The following is a 21,055-nucleotide window of genomic DNA, read 5'->3' on the forward strand; positions in this document are numbered from 1 at the left end:
TTCACACTTCTGGCCTCCTGCAGTAGCCATTTTGTGGCAGCCAACTTCAACTGACTTTTATTAGGCAGAAAAATAAACAAAATACAGGACAGAGTGGGTGTTAAAACAGGACATAAAACTGGACAAAGCATGTAAGGTTGGTAAAGAAGAGATGATCAAGCTTCCATTATGTCTTTGACTTGAGCACTTCTAATAAAAATTCAGCGGTTTTTCCAGTGATCCCGCCGTCGCTATTATTCAGCAGGTGAATAGTCTTGGTATGCTCCAAACAACTTTTTTTATTCCCTAGAGCTGGGACAAGTAGGGAGATTCTAGGTAACGCATACCTTGGGCAAATTTTGTGGCAGCCATTTCATTGCTGTGGCCATATCAGAATTGCAAATATGCTCGAAGGCTTGAAAAGATTGCATTATTTCAAGCGCCGCAAGGTGGCATGCTTGTTTCTCTCCCCTACTCCACAATAACAACCCTGTGAGGTAGATTTGTTTGGACTAGGGAGGACCTCTTAAAAGCCCTGGAATAAGTAACATGTTAGATTATTTTCTTCTCATGAATGAATCACAGTCTGTTCCATATTTCTGTGGTATTTGGGGCAAAGCTTCCAGCTCAGAAGCTTATGCGAGTTCTGGCACCTTTCCTTCTAACGTTTAACCAGTGTACTGGCACAGAGTATTTTGAGCGTGAAGGGAGAGGCGAGGCTTATCAAGTTATGCTTCTGCACACACCCAACTGAAAGGTGTGCCCATGTGAGAGAATGTCTCAGTGAAACTGGGATGTTTGCAAGACGGTGCATCACATTAGACAAATGAGTGTGCGAGGTTTTGTAGCGGGGAGGTGACATTCCATTCTTACACTTTACTGCCCTGTCATTAAAGGGAGTGTATCTCTGTGTATGGTTTTGGCAGCTGCAAACCAGGAGCCCAGGGTCTTGTTTAGGCTTGAAGAGGTGGAGCAATGGGGAGCATAGGAAGGCATAAGAGCTGAGATCACTTTCCTGATGTGTTTGGAGACTGGTGCAAGGGCTGGGAGGGTTTGTTCCAGAGTGAAGGCTGCACATAAAGCTGAAGGGGATGGATCGGACAGCTGTTGCCCCTTAGATGTCATCCTGCTGGGTGCCCAGCTAGCCTAGGGTCCCCCACAGCCACCCACAACAAACACAAGAATATTGGCCTAAAGGACCTTCAACATCTCTGAACACTGCTGGATGGTGAGTACATAATTCACGGGATGTACCTGCATAATGTGTCCTGTCAGTCCAAAGAACCCCCAGGCTTCTGAAGGCTGCTTGTGCTTTCACTAGCATTGTCGCTGTGGGCCAGCATTACGCCTGCAGCCATTCTAACTAAACGACTTACATACCAGTGCTTCAAGGCCACAATAAAGTAAGTAAATTGAAATTCAGGTTCGTTGCATGGTAGCAAGTTCACATGAACAGCTGGCCTCAGGTAAGGACTTGAGTGTCAGCTGCAGTTCCTGTTGCTGCTCGTGAGTACCTGATTTGTATCTATATTTGGCACAAATTGTCCCCCAACAGCCCCCTGCAATGACAAAATATGGTGATTTTGCACTGACATTTGAAATGATGAAAATTCAGCCTGTGTGGGTATTTGGGGGTGGGGGGGGTGGGGGTGGGAGAACATTATGGAAGAGAGGAGAAAATGAGAGTATCACTGCTTCAGAAGGGGACCATAATTTATTTATTTACCTCATTTATATACTACTCTTCTCCCCCCAGGACTCTGTCAGTTAAACATTCTCCTCTTCTCCACTGTATTCTCAAGGCAGTCCTATGGAGGTAGGTTAGGCTGAGAGTATATGTCTGTCCAGGGTCACCCACAGAGCATCTGTGGCCTAGTGTTGATTCAGACCTGGCTCTAAGATCCTAGTCCACCCTGACTACTAACTCCAGCTCAACTAGCTATCCCAGACTTCCCCCATCCCAGGATTCCCACACAACTTCCCACCCTCATCGTTACAAAGACAGCTTAAATAAAGAAACACTTCTAATGTTACCCATGGTTCTGACTTTTCCAAATAAATGGGGTTAAATACATTCATGAAGAATAAGTTCATCAATAAACCAGCATAATGTAGTGATTAAGAGTGTTGGAAGAGAAGGACTTTCCCGCCTCAACCTACAGAGGGGGTTTCACTAGATAGCCAGTGATTAGATAGGGACCTAGGAATTGACACCTTTACTCTATCATGCTGGTTCTATCCCTTTGATGTTAGACTGATACTCTCAGGGACTTCCTTCCTTCTGCCTTCTCAAACTTCTCCATCTTACTTTCACCATGCCTAGAGGAAGGATGGGTGCTCCGGGCATCCATCTCCATCCAGCTAGATTAGGATAGCTTAGTGAACCTATCTACCTACCTTTCTATCCAGAATGGAGTTCACTAACAAATACTCTTTTTAATAGATTAGAAACTACAAACGACTCCAACTTTCTTTTGTGCCTAAGCTCTCTCTCCCAAGCTCACACACACACTCATGCGCAGGTAAGCTCCGCTGTGTTTTAGCCTACAGTGCACTCTATTCATTGTGCAACGGGAAAACACACACGAGGTGCTGTTTCTCCCAACAAAGAGTAGGTGGACTCTAATCTAGAGAACTGGGTTTGATTCCCCACTCCTCCACATAAGCAATAGACTCTAATCTGGTGAACCAGGTTTGTTTCCCCACTCCTCCACAAGCGGCCTGCTGGGTGACCTTAAGCTAGTCACACTTCTCTCAGAACTCTCTCAGCCCCATGTGCTTTACAAGGTATCTATTGTGAGAAGAGGAAGAGAGAGAGTTTGTAAGCCACTCTTTGACCTTTTTTTGGTTGAGAAAAGCAGGATATAAATCCAAACTCTTCTCTGGTTCTTCTTCTATTAGCCATGATGGCTAAATGGAACCTCCATGCTCAGAGGCAGAATACCTCATTTCTTGCAGCTGAACAATGAGAAACGTAGGCCTCTCTGCCCTGCTTCTTAGGGCATCTGCTGGCCATGATGTGAAACAGTATGCTGGACTGGATAGTCTGCTGGCATGATGCACTTCGTGAAAGTTCTTAAACAAATAGTTGGGAATGAGATTTGAATAATCTTCTACAAAAAAATTTGCTGCAGCATCAATGCTTTCTGGGTGCTGGAATTTAATTCAGGTAGAGGAACCAATTGTCCGACTGACTGCTGTGGCCATCTGCTTGCACTTTAGTGCTCCTGGAGAAGAAATTTGCTTCTTGGCAGGCGTCCAGATTTTGTTTTGCCTGATAAGTACACAGGAAGGACAGTCCCTCTACCTCCGGCCACCCACCTCCCATGGCAAAGTTCAGTTGAAAATAATGGTTTCTTATTTGCAGAAGGGAGCAACATTTTACTAAGTCCCGGATTTGAGTCAACACTCCACAGGTGCCTGGCTGCAGGCTTCCTGTTGGAATAAATCTTAAGCAAAAGGGACGGGAGTGGCCAGAGGACAAAGCACAACCTCTTGCTAATAAACAAACAAACAAATTTAAGATTTCTTCTTCCCTGCTAGTCCCTGCTTGATGTTTTTCACCATGGGATGGGGGAGACAGCTGGAAACCTGGGGAAGGCTGATGGTTTCTCCTGATGATAGATAACGTTTCTCTTTTGTGCCTTGGCTGCTACGAACATTTGTGTCAACACAAGAAAGCTAGCACTGTAGCAAACTGAACACCCTCTAAAATAACCTCTAGGCCAAACTTTGCTATAAGACAAGACCTCGTAGTCCCTTTTGTTAAATGATTTGGCTTCTTTCAGGTGGCTTTGCAGCAAGCGTCTCCCAGAGACTCGCCTGGCTGCCTTCTTTGTCCAAACCCCTTCGAGAGACACCACTGGAGTGCTTAATAGCACTCAGCTCACTGCAGTGAATCACTCTGGAGAATGTTTTATCAAGCCTCCTGACCTACCTGACTCTCTTCCTTAAAGTTTGAGAATTTAAAAATAGTAGCTCCTCAGTCTTTTTTTAAAAGTTAATTTTAAGGGCAAGAAATATAAGCTCATCAAGTTTTCACATCCACATATGTTGCAAACCTAACAGCATCCACAACTGAAGAGAATCAGAATTAAAATATGAATGTCTGCAGCCTAACGGATGTTTGTGGTTTTCAGATATCCTCAAACATGAAAGGGAGGAGGCAGCTATCAGTAGAACTACTGTGATAAAGTTAACTCCCTGAAGATTTGCAACTGAGGTAGAACTTGATGGTAGGTCTAGAGCAGGGGTAGGGAACCTGCGGCTCGAGAGCCGCATGCGGCTCTTCTGCCCTTGCACTGCGGCTCCACGAGCTGAGCCACCGGCTTTCCCTCTCGCCCGCCCTCTTGGAGCGGGGCGGGCGCTTTCCCAGCAGCCGGCAAGGCCGAGCCGCCGGCTTCATCCTTGCCCGCCCTGCAGGCAGCAGGGCGGGCGCACCAATTGCCCGCGGCCGGCTAGGCCACGGGCTTCCCCTCTTGCCTGCCCCGTTGGAGCGGGGCGGGTGCTTTCCTGGCGGCCGGCGAGGCCGAGCCGCCGGCTTCATCCTTGCCCACCCTGCAGGCAGCAGGGTGGGCGCACCAATTGCCCGCGGCCGGCTGGGCAGCGCTGTGGGTTTCCCCTCTTGCCCGCCTTGTTCGAGTGGGGCGGGCACTTTCCCGGTGGCCGGCAAGGCCGAACCGCTGGCCCCATCCTTCCCTGCCCTGCAGGCAGCAGGGCGGGTGCATCCATGCGCTTCTCAGAATGAGTGGAGTAAAAGGTAAAAAACCCCAATATATGCAGTGTTATGTATTGTCGAAGGCTTTCACGGCCGGAATCACTTAAGAACATAAGAACATAAGAACTAGCCTGCTGGATCAGACCAGAGTGGTTTCACCAGCTTTTCGCCATGCATTGAGCTGGACATTCCCCATGGAACCATTTCGTGGTTTCTTTTGGACTGGGCTTGCCTTTCCTAACTGTTGGTGTGGTTCGGCTAAAGGGAAACAGAAGTTTCTAGTAGCCTCTGATAGTTGCGCTTCAGCTGGCATCTTCAGAGGATCCTCTGAAGATGCCAGCCACAGACGCAGGCGAAACGTCAGGAGAGAATGCTGCTAGAACATGGCCATACAGCCCGGAAACCACACAGCACCCAAATATGCAGTGTTATCTTTATTATTTGTGGCTCCAAGTGTTTTCTTTTCCCGTGGAAAACGGGTCCAAATGGCTCTTTGAGTGTTAAAGGTTCCCTACCCCTGGTCTAGAGGGGTATTCGGAAAGCATTACCTCAGATGCATAAAATGAGCTCTCACAAAAGCCGACACTGGAACAAGCTTTCTTAAAGATACCTATGGACTGGTTGTTGTGGGTTTTCTGGGCTGTGTGGCCGTGGTCTGGTAGATCTTGTTCCTAATGTTTCGGCTGCATCTGTGGCTGGCATCTTCAGAGGTGTATCACAGAGAGAAGTCTGTTACACACTGTGTCTAGTCACAGACACACAGCCCAGAAAACCCACAACAACCAGTTGAATCAGGCCATGAAACCCTTCAACAATACATTGAGTAACCATGGATGCTTATAATGTGAAGTAAATCACCCCCATCTCCATTTCTGCCTCTTGCACAATGTTTTGTGTTTTTACTCAGGTATACTTGACTCATGCAATTAAAAAAAATGCTATTCCCCAGTAGTAGAACTTCCTAATGATGGGTAAAGGAGAAACAGATGCTCACATGCCTCCTGGGATTGTGAAGGTAATGGAAAACCTTAAGGATGCCGAGACTCTACCTATGCTGAATCCACACACTAGTGGATATGGTTCTATAACAATAATTTGCATCTAGGTTGGCTTGCCCACTCAGGAAAATCCAGTTGAGCATTGCCGAATTGCCGAATAAACAGTTGAACAATAATATTGAATAGTTGGATACAATAATGTTGGATATTGTTCAAAATAGATTAATAATATCCAACAATATGAAAATATGTGTAGCTGTAATGAAAATATGGAGACATGCTGTAATGAAGTGAAAGAAAGTCTGAAAGAGATCCATGCTTTGCAGGGCTCGGAAGACGATGAGACAAGGCGGTTCGTTGGCCAATGGACTGTATCGGAAGTGTGTGCCTGGCTGGACAGCCGACCCTTGGGGGTTCATGGGGGCCCCCTGCTGGAGACAGCAAGCAACCACGCCATCTCTGGCAAGGCGCTGCTACGGCTGACAGAAGAGACAATGGAGCGCATGGGGATAGTGCCACAGAGCTTGCGCAAGGTGCTGATGCATGAAATCCTCTGTCTCCGCATTCAGCAGGAAATGGAAGACTTGCTGGACATTACAGATGGTGAGGTTACCCCTGTTGGGTTCATGCTCTGTGCAGAGACGGTGAACACATTTGTCGAACTGTTTTGGAAGGGAGGCTGTGCCTGATTTGAAAAGAATGTGTATGCAAGAGAGAGGAATATCCAAGCCCTGCCATAATATTTTTGAGATATTTACCCCTCTTTTTCTCCCCAATGAAGACCCAAAGTAGTTTGCATAATCATATCCCCCCTCCCCTGTTTTATCCTAACAAATAACCTGTATGGTAGATCAGGCTGAGAAAGTGATTGGCTCAAGGTTACCAGTGGTATTCTGAGGCAGGGAAAGGATTCAACCCTGGGCCTCCCACATCTGAGTCTGGCATCTTTAGAAGAAGAAGAAGAGTTTGGATTTATATCCCCCCTTTCTCTCTTGTAAGGAGACTCAAAGGCGCTTACAATCTTCTTGCCCTTCCCCCCTCACAACAAACACCCTGTGAGGTAGGTGGGGCTGAGAGAGCTCAGAAGAACTGTGACTAGCCCAAGGTCACTCAGCTGGCGTGTGTGGGAGTGTACAGGCTAATCTGAATTCCCCAGATTAGCCTCCTCAGCTCAGGCAGCAGAGCTGGGAATCAAACCCGGTTCCTCCAGATTAGATACATGAGCTCTTAACCTCCTATGCCACTGCTTCTCCTTTACCTACTTCACCCCTCTGGCAATCATGACCAAGCCAACAAAGCTGTAGAGCCGAGCAAGAAAGGGGCAGGGAGGTTGCTATAGGTACAGTGACCCATACTTTTCTGAGTTAATCAAAGCAACAAGGAACAGGGGAGAGAAGGGCTGTTCTACAACCAACTCCAGCAGCTGCTTAGAACAGAAGAAACAAAACAGTGCTGATACACCACAGGGGCTTGACTCATGCCCAGCCACCAGGGGCACAGGAATTGCTGGCACCCAGCCCCAACCTTGTGTGAGCTCCCAACCTATGAAAGCCAGCATGGCGTAGTGGTTAAGAGCTGTGGACTCTAATCTGGAGAACTGGGTTTGTTTCCTTTCTCTTCCACATGAAGCCTGCTGGATGACCTTTAGCCAGTTCACTCTGAACTCTCTCAGCCCCACCAACCTCTCAAGCAGTGCTGGGATTCAGCAGGTTTGCACCACTTCAGCAGAACTGGTTGTTAACAGGGTGCTTGCAGGCAACCAGTTGTTAAATTACTTGAATCTCACCACCTGAAGCGGTTGTTAAATTATTTGAATCCCACCACTGCTCTCAAGGTGTCCGTTGTGGGGAAGAAAGGGGAAGGTAATTGTAATCTGCTTTGAGATACATTAAAGTGAACAGAAGGGCATGAACACCAACTTTTATTCTTCTGTGTTGCAGGGGCTTGATATGAAGTCCAGCTGTGACATTGCAGGCCCATATGGTGGTTATGAGTGCCTCAGATTCTTCAAGCCACATCTGACTTATGGCTACCTCTTCTAGGGTCTTCAAGGCAAGAGACATTCAGAGGTGGTTTGCCATTTCCTGCTGTGACAGCCATTTTTCCTACTGAGGGAAGGCACACAGCCTCCAAAGATTTTTGGGATCTAGATTTGTTTTGAATTATCAACCATCCCCAGTTCCCAGGTGTTCAACATATAGAGAGTATATAGGCTTTGTGCTTACTGCTGTGAGGCGGGTTTTGTAGTACACAAGAAAACTGAGATAATTGAGGCTGGATTAATATATTAACAGCTAAGATTTACTTACAGGTTGGTTTTAAAGGAACAAACCTACAACACAGGTCTCCAGGTAGACAATATAGGAACCTGGCAGAGGCACAAACATTTAAACTGATTATGACTTCAGAGAATAGTTCTACAATAATTTCAGGCACGCACTTTGGATCCTTTCTCACACTCAGTATTCTACTCACACTTGTGTGTCAGACTAAATTGTACAAGGCCTGCCCACTACCAGGCAGGTCAAACAATCCAGCACTCTTTTCTCTCCTAGAGTTAGAGCTAAACGGCACTGCCATCCTACCAGGCAAAGCTACCCTTCTGTCTGTTTTTTCCCTGACCCTTCACTTCTCTCTCCCTGAGGCACAAATCAACTCCCCTTCCTCCTCTGATTATTCCAACATCTTGTTCCTCTTCTTGAAGGTACTTGGATGCTGGAGGAGCAGCACTCCCATGGGCTCATATGAGTGGCTGATTTGCCCTTCAGGGCAGCACAGCTTCCTGTCCATCATACTACCTCTGCATCACAACCCTGATATTCCTCGGAGGTCTCCCATGCAAATACTAGCTGACCTGGCTTAGCTTCTGAGATCTGACAAGATCAGGCAAGCCTGGGGCTATTCAGGCACACCATGATTAAGGTGACAAAATACATGAACTGACCCTGGAAAAGGCACAACAGGGCTCTGACAGCTTTCTAAACTGTAAGAGCAGAGAATTATTAAGAGCCGGGGGCCTTGTCATTTGACTTAAAGAGCACCTAGCAAGGCTTCTGTCTTGTACTGGTGACAGAACAAAGAGAGTTATCACTTTTCTACTGTAAAAAATAAGGAACATCCTTGAAAGATGCCAGGAAATTATACTTGGGTGTTAAGACATTGCCATCTCCTTTTGGGAAGTCTCCATTTTGCAGGCAACAGCTGGTATGGCATCAGCCAGATAGAATAATACTCACATGAGCCAAAAGTGGCTCTAAGGCCCAGCCCTCTTTCAAAACTAGCATGGTCTTGAAGGCACCCTCAAAACAAGGTGCTAGACAACCTGTCAAGCCAGTTTGTGTTCTTGTCCAATTCCCAGACCTTTCAAATAGAGCTTCTTTCCCACCCTCCTCTCAAAATTTTGTTTAATCTTTTGCGTGTAAAGACCTGGTCTCCGCGTGCTTGTGGTAGAGTTCGCTGTACCACTTCAGTCTGCAGGGGAGTCATATTTATTCTCCCTGGAAGAACCTTAGCACAGACGGCATGGTCCTAGCCTAGCTGTTTGCATGCTGTGCTAGTTTTGCCACCTACAAGGTTTTTTAATTGAGAAGTTTGAAAAACACACACACATAATCTATCACCAGCCATCTGAAATGGTACATTCCATCCTACCAACTCGCCACTTTGCCCCCTCGTTACTGTGCATGTGTAGACCAGGCCAAAGTGCCACACTCAGCAGTACCTTGCCCCACCCACCAAACCCCAGTTATTATAGCTGCTCTTCACCATCCTTTGCCAGAATGGGATTTCTGCTAGGTGTGGTTCTCTATAATTTTGCCTTCTTTTTACAGGGAGTGACACAAGACTGTCCGCAGCTGAGTGAGAAGCTTTGGAGAGAGCAGGCAGCTCAGTCTATGTGGATCCGAGCTTTGTTGATCTGCAAGGGATCAAGGACTACAGCGAGAGGAAAGGATGGAAGTTGCTGGACTTCAGGGCTTATCTAACAATGCCTCCATTACCAGGAAACAGGGATTTTTTTTTCAAGGAACGACTACTCTGTATGTTTTCAGGAAGCTGTCCAGCATGGGTTTTGATGACTTGAAAAAGATGCCATTCCTGTTTGAGCTTTGAGGACTTCTGGGGAGGGGGGGGGGAGGGTAGACTTCTCAGTGGCTTTTGATACCATCAATCATTATATTTTTCTGGACCCCCTAGGATTGGGAGGTGCCATTTGGCAGGGGTTCTGGCCCTGCCTGCAAGACAGGTTTCTGAAGGCAGTGCTGTACTCCTTTCAGTTTGCTCCTGTTGTAAGAGTTCGTCTCTTGCTGTTTCCATTGCAGAGATAAAGGGTTCAACAAAGCTAAAGATGGACTTATAGAAATAGACACTTCAGAATTCAGGACCTAATGTATGGCAGCAACAGATTATGACGTTACTGTGCTGTAGTGATTTACCAGTTGCCATTTAAAAAGGATCTCCTATGGCCGTGATGGCGAACCTATGGCACTCCAGATGTTCGTGGACTACAATTCCCATCAGCCCCTGCCAGCAATTGACCATGAACTTCTGGAGTGCCATAGGTTCGCCGCCACTGTCCTATGGCATGGGGGGGAGGGGAGAAATGGCTGCCATGAGGGCAGGATATGAAAAAATGTACAGCCTCTGATCCATATGGTCTGCCAGGACACTTTGACTGTGATCTTTCCAAAAAGTTTGTATCAAACCAGGTTGGTGGAAGATTGCAAAGCAGGAGTAAATCCAGTGGATAATTTTAGAGGATAACATTGTGAGGATGTTTCCCTCTTCCCCCAAGTCCAGTCTGGATGCCAAACTACAGCAAAACCTGCATGTGAAGCCACTGAAATGTGCTTCAAGGTCCCCAAATCACTTTTAAAACATTCTGTAAAGCGCTGAGAATTCCTTCATTTGAAATTAATAAAATATCTTTAAGCGGCCCTGACCTGAAAGGCCCTGGCTAACCCAGTTTCATCAGATCTCAGAAGATAATCAAGGTCAGTATTTAACTAGGAAGTCCAGGGCTGCCTTGCAGAGGCAGGCAATGGCAAACTACCTTAGCTAATATCTTGCCTTGAAAATCCTATGGGGTTGCTCTAAATCAACTGCAACTGGATAGTACTTTCCACCACCATTTTTATGCATACCATGTGCAGTCTTTTCTGTTTTCGCCTCAGCATAGCTACATTTAAATGGGGTGGGGGGAATCCCTAGTCATCATTTACACTTCTAAAGGAGATGTATAATTGCTAACTTAGATTAAGTTCATTGAAGGAACAGCTACCATGTTCAGGGGCAATTCCGGAACCACTGCTGTGTTGAGGAGCAGGATATGATTTACGTTAGAATGAAGAAGTCTTTAAGTAGCAGTTCATAGCCAAAAAGCTATTTGGGTCATTCGAAATTGTTGTGCTATACAGCTGAACTTATTCACCCAACACATCCCAAGCAGTACTCAAGAGGCGGCATATGAATTCCCTGAAAGCAAGTTGGAAGGACCTGCATGCACTTTCTCCATCCTAGAGACTCCTAGAAACTCAGTTGCCCCTTCATCTTCTTCCAGTTCTATAGGAACATCTATTCCTTGTACCACCTTGGTTTTAACCCTAAAAGCAGTTTCTTATTTTTAAGAATTCAGAAGAGAGATCTTTAAAAAGCTTGGAAAAATTTTTTTATTGAAGTTTATTTTTATAGTAATTTTTAATACAATAAATATTTACCAGTAATAGCATTTCATGGATCAGAATTCAAACCCATTGTAAGACAGTCAAACCTCCCAATAATGCATGTATAAGACAAGTATAATTCCTGGTAGAGGGCTGGGAGACACCCTCCCGGCTGTGACAGGGAATAGTTTCCTATAGCAATTTTATTCCACTAATAATAATTCTGTACAATCAGTTTGCATTGATGCAGCCAGTCCTGGTCAAAGCCCGGTGGATTGAACCCATGGAAAAATAAAAATTAAAAGAATCCCTTGCCTTAGAACTGTGGTAAGTCCTTCCAGACAGAGAGTACCGAAGACCGAGGAACCATTTGAAGGGTCAGATTCATGGGACTCAAGTTTTTTACATTCCCCCAAGGGGGGAAGGGACATGAGCCAAATCTGGCCCTTCCAAGTATTCTCTGCTGAAGAAAGAGTACATCTTTGAGGCAACGATCTGCAAATAAGCTTTTTAAAAATGCCAAGATCAAGACCCTGTCTCACATAAGCAAGGAAAATCCAGAATTTAGGTGCAGTTCAGTTGTGATAAAGCTGGTACCTGTTTCCTAATGGGGCCTACACTGAATGCAAGCAAGATAAGGGCCCTTTCCTTTCCAATTAAGAAATACCTGCAAAGACCCCTTTTCAGGCCTGGCAGCTCTCCCATGCCTGAACAAGCAACATCTGTGGCCTTTGCTAGAGCATGGAGAGCCCCTTTCCAATTTTATGCACAGCTTCAGAGGGAGGTTTAAGTCAAAGCTACAGAGGCAAAGTCAAAGCCTGAAATGCCTGCATTTCTAGGTGGGCCTGCGGTACAGGATATGCCTCCAGTCCCAGAACAAACAGGTAGCAGAGCTGGTGCTAAACCAGGGGGATGGGTGGGTGGAAAATCAATCTATATGAGTAGGATCTCTCTCAAATCACCATCACACAACTCTATATTGTAGGAATGCTTTGCAAAGCAGCAAAGGGTGCCTTCAACCTATGACTGACATATTTCCACTTTGCCCAATCAGGACTGCCGGATTAAGTCAATGCGGTACTGTCTGTGAACCCAAGCACACTGGGCGTGCACATTGTGTGAGATTTAGTCTAGAAATAGCCAGCAGGTCCTCAAGAGGCACATATTAGCCCAAACTGTTAGGGTCCACTCTATAAAATGAGAACACATTGGTACCAAGTAAAAGCAACCAGGTGTATAAGCCAGCGAAGTTTGCTATCCATTTGTCACCCCAGTCCCGTACTCTCACCTCCCCGGCAGAAACTGAACTTACATTCTATAGGAATTTTCTGGATTCAGCCAAGTCTCTGCCTCTCTCCCATCGGCAAGGATTTGTGGAGCACTTATGAAAGCTTCACTGAAGCACATTCCAGGACCAAAGTTCTGCCTCCAGTTTGGGTCCTGCAGGATGTAAATGTTGGATCTGCCCTATGGTTTCCACCCACAGATCGCTCTTGAAGAATTGCTCTTCAGGAGTGACTTAAAGAGCCAAAAGCAGATATTGAAAGGCAGTGAGTCAAGCCACAAAAAGCGAAGCAGCAAGATGCGGTCATCATTTCAGAAGACGAAGAAAGGGAATGCCAGGGCAGGGAAAACGACTGCCTCACTATTGGAAAGCAATGCCACTTATTCACAGGGGGAAATCCAGAAAGCAGGGAAGAGTCACAACATCTTTAACTTTAACAAATTCCTCTGAATGCAGGGGAGAAAGTGGTAGGATGCACACTCGCCTCCTGCGGTACATAATATATTTAACACAACACACACACACAAACACACAGAGAAAGGTGCTACAAACACCAGAGATGAAAAAATTGGTGCATTTGATTCCCATTAAATTTGCAATAGTGTTTACACGGTTACTGAAATTAAGACAAAACCAGCACAAATTAGATTCATTCATTCTATTTTGACATTAGAAGATGTTATCCTTACAGTTTTAACTTGGACAGGAAGTTAAAAAAAAATTAAGACAGCTGACTTCTTTCCTCAGCTTGAGGCAAGTCATTTAAGGCACCGATTTCCTTGTTATAGAAAAGCTCAGAAAGTAGAACCAGGTAATCAGACAGAAGGATACAGACAAGGGATCTGCCTTGGAATAGACCAGTAACTTAAACACAGACACATTATCAAGTGGAAACTGTCGTCATGCACTGGTGGACATGTGCAACTGAGCATGGGTAATAATTATGCTTCCAGGTAGTATCCGAAGGAATGATTCACTGCACAATATCATTGTGAGGGGTTTTCATGCAGGTAATATACTCCACCCATTAAAATCTGGGGGAAGTCATTCTTCTATCCAGAGGATTTTTACACGGCAGCAGCCTGCAGAACACTGTCCTAGGACCCCCAGTAGAGGAGTCCTACTTCGAAAGAAAGAGCATTCCTGCAATGATTCAATGCGCAGACAGACATGCATACACAAAAGCCACGCCCCTGCTCTGAATCAGTAGCCTTCGGAAGCCAGGAAACACGACTTTTGTAAGATTTTACCTCAGCTCTATATTTCTGCAAGGTGCCATTTACAACCCTGTACTCTATTTGATTCCACTTGTACACTGCCCTTTTACTTCCCCTTTCCTGTGCAAAGTCATTTAATAAAAACAGGGAATCCCCTTTCCCACCTTGGTTCAACATTCATTAAACAAGCAAAATCCAAATTTTTGTTTTGTCACCCACGCCCACCAGCAGTCTTTTCCCCCTGCTCCTTTCCCCCCCCAATTGTACCATTAGTTACTAGAATCTGCTTTTCTCTTGCACATTTAACATTACAAACAGAATTTGTGATCAAACTTAATTTAAAAAAAATCTATATACAAGGGGAAAAAGTGAGCTAAGAACCAGCTCCTGGATTTTACATTGCTTACCTCTTGCTTGACATAATAATTCAAGTTTACAAAACAAGAAAAAAAAAGTTAAATAGCAGTTTCACAATTGAGATGCTTTCCCCCTACAGAAATATATTTCACCCATAAGAAGGTATTCCAAGCTGGATTCTCCTCCCGTTTCATAGCATGAAACTTTTACCCTGCTGTAAATTGCGTATGAATATCCTCTGCTGTGCTCCGTTACCTCCGGGTGCAGCCTTTCCAAGGAACTTGGGTTTAGGCGGCACTCTTCATACAAGCACAAAAATTTAAAAAAGTATTCTTCATTAAATAAAGCAACAAAAGAGGAAAAAAAATCAGCGCTTGAATCTTCACCACCACTCAGTTTTAAACAGGATTAGGAACAGTTGGACACAACACTGCCAGTTGGAGAAACAGAAACAAGCCACGTGGTTAGAGGGGTCTACTAAAATTAAGTTGTGAAGGGAGTTGCTCTTTCATTTTTCTGCCCCCTCGCCCAAGGAAAGAGAAAACAAACTAATCCCTTCCTCTCTTCTAATAAAACAATACAGTGCTAGGAAGGTTTATGTACACAGACTCATGTGCCTGCAAAAACAGCCTCCCAATTTGACAGTAATTGTAGTTGCAAGAGTACACATTATCACAAGAAAGTAACACCACACACCACAAACAAGGCCCCCCCTGCAGTAAACATAATGTATGAGGCTTTGACTACTTCACCAAAGTACCTCGTTCTCCAAGTGTGACTACTCACACCGGGTGGGATGACAACCCATCTGGACATATTTGAGTAGACAACGTCTGAAGCATCAACATTTGCAGGGAGACAATGGCGACTGGGTAGAGGGGAGAAAGGTACGTGTGCGTGTGGAGGGGGAACATTCTACACATTAGTCATGCATCCACCAAAGCACTTTCATCAAGCCTTTTCTACAACGGATTTTTTGTTTACAAAAGCCCCTTGGCACTACTGCTTCTGTGGCAGGAGATGTGGACCAGTCCACCACTTTGTCCTCTGATTCCAAGAAGTCACATTATCATCACAGCCCATGGATGCTCTGTGGCCGCTCTGTGGCTCCTGAGCCACTGATAGCGCCTGGTTTTGGGGTGTCTCAAGGCTTCCACGTGGCACTGCCCCCATGCCTGGTCGTGAGGTTTCCCTGGGCACATTCCGTTGGTCTAGTGCAGGCTCCTGGCCATAAAGGTTCTTCCCCCTCTTGTGGCATGATGGAGGGGGCAGGGAAAGAACGGCCTCCACTGCCGGTGTCTCTTGAGTTCTCTGCCCCCTCCCATGGCCTTCCAAACTGAGTCAGTTTTAGTTCCATGGTGATGGCTGAAGTATATTTACACAGGCTACTGGCTTTACAGAGCCTCTGCAGACTGCAGGCTGACTTTCTCCTCTTCTGCTGCCTCCTCCAAGTCTAGTCAATCGGAATTCGGCTTTCGTAAAGAGAAGGGCCGAATGTTGAAATGCTGGCTCAGTTGGTTCACCTGTGGGAGAGGGAGGGGAAAGATCAAAGGCAGAGGACACATTAGCTTGAAAGCAGGGGTGATGTTCTGGCTGGCTGCTCGGCGCCATGTTGTCGGGCATGTCTCCCGCCCAGCCCGGCATACCACCAGTCGAAGCCCAAGGCCACACCTGGGCCTCCTTGCATACTCAACTATCTTATGTTAATGGACCTTTTGTGTTTAGTCACTGTGCTTGGAAACTAGTAAGTAGGGGACCTCAGCAGAGGCCTCCAGAGGGGGGTGGGGGGAGGGAAGAGGTTCCTGAGTGAAGACATGCTGTATTCCATAACAAAGCTATTCACACCTTGTTGTACCATTAACCTGTGCCGTTCTAGCAATCTGTGGGGAAATGGGTGAGGGACAAGATGCTTGCAAGAAGCTGGGGCCTTAGAATGTAGGAGCAGCAGTGGCGTAGTGGTTAAGAGCAGGTGTACACTAATCTGGAGGAACCGGGTTTGATTCCCCGCTCTGCCGCCTGAGATGTGGAGGCTTCTCTGGGGAATTCAGATTAGCCTGTACACTCCAACACATGCCAGCTGGCTGACCTTGGGCTAGTCATAGTTCTTCTGAGCTCTCTCAGCCCCACCTACCTCACAGGGTGTTTGTTGTGAGGGGGGAAGGGTAAGGAGTTTGTAAGCCCTTTTGAGTCTCCTATAGGAGAGAAAGGGGGGATATAAATCCAACTCTTCTTCTTCTTGCCATTTGAGCTTCTGCTGACATCTCAATAAAGGCTTCTGATCTATATCCAGAGTCTGAATAATTGACCTGTGTACCAGGAGTCTAACACATGTACGCCAACACTGAAAACAAAACTTACCACACCGACTCCGTAGTGGATGTGTGCCAGGGTGATGATTGTGGTGAGCAAGTAGAGGAGGAGAGTTTCATATTGAGGTATTAGCCCTGACATGACGACCAAGATGATCAGGGCAAGGGGCAGGAGCATCCAGTTGAGAGGCTGACACCGAGTGCTGCTCATCTGGCAGACGATCAGCCGACACTGCAAGGGATGAAAGAGAAAACATGAAAAAGGCCATCCAAGCACCACACGGGGCAGAAGCCAGGTCCGCCATCAGGCACGAGGTTTACCACGAATAAAAGGCAACCTTCGCAGGGATGAAAAGAACAGCGGTCAAAATTCCGTCATGAGATTAAAATAGGTAGATCTGTAGGCATTGGTGTATTTCACGTTAGATTGTTCCCAGAAATCCACAGGGGCAACGGCTCAATAGAACAAATGGTTTGCCGGCAGATGTTGCCAAGCTCAGCCTCTGGCCTCTACTGTTGGTTTGAGATGTTGGGAAAGACTTCTCTCTACCTGACACACTGCACTATCACTGCCAGTCCAACAATGGATCAGGGATCTGAGGCTAGAACAGGGGTCTGCAACCTGCGGCTCTCCAGATGCTCATGGACTACAAATCCCATCAGCCCCTGTCAGCATGGCCAATTGGCTGACAGAGGCTGATGGGAATTGTAGTCCATGAACATCTGGAGAGCTGAAGGTTGCAGACCCCTGGGCTAGAAGAAGCCAGCTTCATATATTCTGCAAATGGATACTCAAGAAACCTCAATTTTTTCTTGTTATGGAAGTGCAGCCCCAACATGGATGGCCCAGGCCAGGGGTCTGCAACCTGCAGCTCTTCAGATGTTCATGGACTACAAATCCATCAGCCCCTGCCAGCATGGCCAGGGTAGCCTGATCTCATCAGATCTCAGACGCTAATCAGGATACACCCTGGTTAGAAAAGAAGAGTTTGGTTTTTTACCCCTTTCCTCTCTTCTAAGGAGTCTCAAAACGGCTTACAAACTCCTTCCCTTCCTCTTCCCACAACAGACACCTTGTGAGAGAGTTCAGAGAGAACTAGCCCAAGGTCACCGCGCAGGCTTCGTGTATAGGAGTGGTGAAACAAATCCAGTTCACCAGAGAAGAGTCCACCATTCATGTGTCTACTGCTCTTAATCACTATACCACACTGGATCTTGGATGGGAGACCACCAAGGAAGTCCACAGTTGATACGCACAGGCAGGCAATGACAACCACTCCTGTTCACCTCTTGCCTTGAAAACCCTGCAGGGTCACCAGAAGGCAACTGTAACTTGAGGGCATGTTCCACCACTATGAAAGTGCAGGATGACCAAGATTGTAGAGCAACCTGAATGGAAAAGATCAAGATGGTTCTTTGTATCCACCATCTCATTTCCAATAGAGACCAAATTTCTCCAGGAAAGCCACAAGCAGGGCATGAGTGCAAACAGTCCTTTCCCTTTGTCTGTTTCCTATCAACAGCTATCCAGAGTAATACTGCATCCAAATATGGAGGTTCCATATAGCTGTCATTACTCACAATGGCTGACAGACCTATCCTCCACACTTGGCTAAACCTTTCTCCCTCTCTCTCTCTAAAAGGAAGAGCTGGAAAACAGAAACCCAGGGGAAAGGTGCTCAGTGGTACACCACTTGCTTGGCAAGGCAAGGGTCCCACATTGAAATGTGCTCATGAATCCTTATTCTGAATCAAACCAGTGGTGTATTAAGGTCAGTACTGTCTACTCCAGGGGTCTGCAACCTGAGGCTCTCCAGATGTTCATGGACTATAATTCCCATCAGCCCCTGCCAGCATAGCCAATTGGCAGGGTCTTTCATATCAGTTCCTACCCGGTCCTTTTAAGTGGAGATGATGGGGATTGAACCTGGGACCTTCTGCATGCAAAGCAGATGCTCTCCTATTCAGCTACAGTGCAACCCTTCATGCCTCCAGTTCAGGGGTCTGCAACCTGCAGCTCTCCAGATGTTCATGAACTACAATTCCCATCAGCCCCTGTCAGCATGGCCATTGTGAATTATCTTCAATTAAGGCTCTGGCCCACCAGAGTAGGCAACACTTTGACAGATCAGCACTTGGAAGTCCACTTCATCTACGGAACCCAAACACCTGCTCTCCAGAAGCCCTATTCAGCCCATGTGGGAATCACCCATGCATTCTGCATGTTCCTCCGTAACCTTAAAGGGCTGAAAGCTGCCAAGTCCCAGGGCTGATTTTTTAAAAAGCAGTTCAGTTATAGGCTTATGCACATATCCCCCAAACTCACGGAACATGTGAAAGCATGAACAGGTGTCATCTTGGATGCAAATGGGATAGTTATGCAGGAAATGCATAACTTGAGCAGGGCCCTTTTCTTGCCTCTAGGCAGGCCATTTTCACTATAGAGTGCAGCCTTTTCCTTCTGGCCCCACCACTTGACTCGGGCTAACTGGGGCTCTTGCCCGACATTAATTACTGTTGCTTGCCCCTGTGTGATGGTTTTAACATGAGGGTAGGGAATTAGGCTTTACCGAAATATTAGCAAATGCTGTCCCAACCATGAAGTAAAAGAGGCGCGGGTGGGTCTCCAGGATGTCTGACGGTGACTGGAAGATCCAGACGATGCACAAGATGAAGAGCAGCACAGGTGAGAGAAAAGGCAGCATCGCCTCATAAAAGGAGTCGTGTTTCAATGTTTTGCTTGAGTAGGCCCTGAAAAGCAGGAAGTGGTGGAAACAGGCATCGTTAGAGAGAGGAGAAGAATATTTAGCACCAGAATGCAAAAATTTGAGGGGATTTTAAAGACACCTTGGGAACGCAGCATCTGGAGAAGTCCCAAGGTTTACATTCATACTTCCTGTATGTTAGCCAAAAAGGGAATATCAGTGTTTGGAAGCAAAGTTGGGACGGATGAAGAGCAGGGCCTTTTTGTGGTGGCCTCTAATTCTTCCATGGCATTTGTAAGTGAGGAGGGCCTGTTAATCCCATTTACTTGTAGCTTTTAGAAAGGTGGTATTTTCAGAAGGCTTTTGGGAAACGACAATTTGCTTAGCTGTCAATGTGGGGTCATTTTTTTAAAAAGTAGCTGCTGTTTCTGGATATTTTATTGCTGAAATCTATGGTGTTACATGATTTGACTGATTTCATGGACTGGTTGTCTGAAAGAAATAACTGAACAGCACCCTTGTCCTTTCTTCTATGTATTCCACCTCAATAAGGTCTCTGCCAGAAAGCAGCAGCTTCCCACATTCAGCTAGGTAGGAGAAAGGGAACCGTCTCACAGAGAAGCCAATGCCGTCTCCCTACTCTGGCTGCTTGGAATGGAAAAAAAGTTATTATCACCAAGCCTAGAATTGTCTGGGCACATCTTCAGCACTTCTTTGTACCCCTAAAGGGAAGGGGAGATTTGGGGTGGGGGAGTGGAAGAGTGATCAGTAGCAGAGCATGTGCTTTCCATGGACCAAGCTCCAAGTCCAAACCTCTGACGACTCGAATGTCTGCACCCAAAAATGCCTCTGCCAGGACTAGGATCTATTACCAAAATGAACTGAACAGTAGTCTGGTAGCATTAGAAAAGGCAGGTCTAACATCTGCCCCCAATTTTACAGCTGCAACAGAAAGCAGAGCATTTGGCTTTGCTCACAAAACGGAATAGAGAAGTGGGCAGCCAATAAGTGTCCCCGCTTTATATCTCAGGGAAGGCTCCTTGATTCTCACCCAAGGCGTCTTTTACAATAATACACTGGATGAGCGGCCAGGCAGCGCCACAGCTCATATCAAGCACTGACACTTGATTTTGGAAAGCACTTACTTGTAGTAATTATGCAGGCTCATGGGAAGGGTCACAGTGAGCGCACAACCTAAGGGAAGAAAGGGCAGTTACTACTTCACCAGAAGCGCCTACGTTCCTTTAAGCAAAGCCTACCTGCAATTCCCCCTTCACATTACAGCAGCGTTGAAGTCAAAAAGCAGCACTGAAGAAGCCTTATATTGAATCAGACTACTGGTCCATCAAGGCAACTTATCTACTCAGGTAATGGTTCTCCAAGGTCTCTCACATCACCCTTTTAAATGGATATACCAAGGACTGAATGCAAAAGAAAGGTCTGAATGCAAAAGCAAACACTCTACCACTCAGCTATGGTCCCTCCAAGGACCCTCTACAGATTCAGTGCATAAGAATAAATGTACCCAGTATGCAAAAAAATGTGTGCAGAACATAATGTTATGTTTGAGAGACTGCTGGCAAGCCCCAAAGTCAGCACTAGAGGCCTTCCCTTGGAGATTTATCCTGGCTATGCAATGCTAGAGCCTTTTTTGGGCATCTCTGATTGAAGATGAAACACACAAGAATGCCGGTATTTTCAAACACAAACTGAAGGGGGTGCTGTGTGGTTTCCGGGCTGTATGGCCGTGTTCTAGCAGCATTCTCTCCTGACATTTTGCCTGCATCTGTGGCTGGCATCTTCAAAGGATCTTCAGATCTGAAGATGC

At 46.2% G+C, this 21,055-nt stretch overlaps 2 protein-coding genes across 4 annotated transcripts in view; one reads left to right on the forward strand and one right to left on the reverse strand.

Moving 5' to 3' along the window:
* Positions 1-567: 567 nt before the first annotated feature.
* Positions 568-11,350, forward strand: LOC125443973 (sterile alpha motif domain-containing protein 12-like). 2 transcript variants are annotated; one of them, XM_048516408.1, is made up of 3 exons: positions 568-1,207; positions 6,021-6,297; positions 9,525-11,350. In XM_048516408.1, exons 1-3 carry the CDS (start codon positions 1,205-1,207, stop codon positions 9,554-9,556), a joined length of 312 nt encoding a protein of 103 aa, XP_048372365.1. In that variant the 5' UTR covers positions 568-1,204; the 3' UTR covers positions 9,557-11,350. The 2 variants fall into 2 exon arrangements, with proteins under 2 accessions (XP_048372365.1, XP_048372357.1); XM_048516400.1 differs by lacking the exon at positions 568-1,207 and adding an exon at positions 1,667-1,795.
* Positions 11,342-21,055, reverse strand: part of SELENOI (selenoprotein I) — a 50,559-nt gene continuing 40,845 nt past the window's right edge. The window contains exons 7-10 of one of the 2 annotated variants that reach the window (XM_048516379.1): positions 20,373-20,421; positions 19,093-19,273; positions 16,572-16,754; positions 11,342-15,736 (exon numbers count right to left, since the gene is read on the reverse strand). In XM_048516379.1, the coding sequence (XP_048372336.1) occupies positions 15,608-15,736; positions 16,572-16,754; positions 19,093-19,273; positions 20,373-20,421 (542 nt within the window). In that variant the 3' untranslated portion in view covers positions 11,342-15,607. The remainder of the gene's footprint in view (positions 15,737-16,571; positions 16,755-19,092; positions 19,274-20,372; positions 20,422-21,055) is intronic. The other variant, XM_048516386.1, reaches the window with a different exon arrangement.

Source organism: Sphaerodactylus townsendi, linkage group LG01 (genome assembly GCF_021028975.2).
Source record: "Sphaerodactylus townsendi isolate TG3544 linkage group LG01, MPM_Stown_v2.3, whole genome shotgun sequence".
NCBI lineage: Eukaryota > Metazoa > Chordata > Lepidosauria > Squamata > Sphaerodactylidae > Sphaerodactylus > Sphaerodactylus townsendi.

What these genes read in the sequence shown, in the direction of transcription:
- LOC125443973 (XM_048516400.1), top strand. An exon ending in CTTGCTGGACATTACAGATG is followed by an intron (nt 6,298 to 9,524) that starts GTGAGGTTACCC and finishes TTCTTTTTACAG; the next exon opens with GGAGTGACACAAGACTGTCC.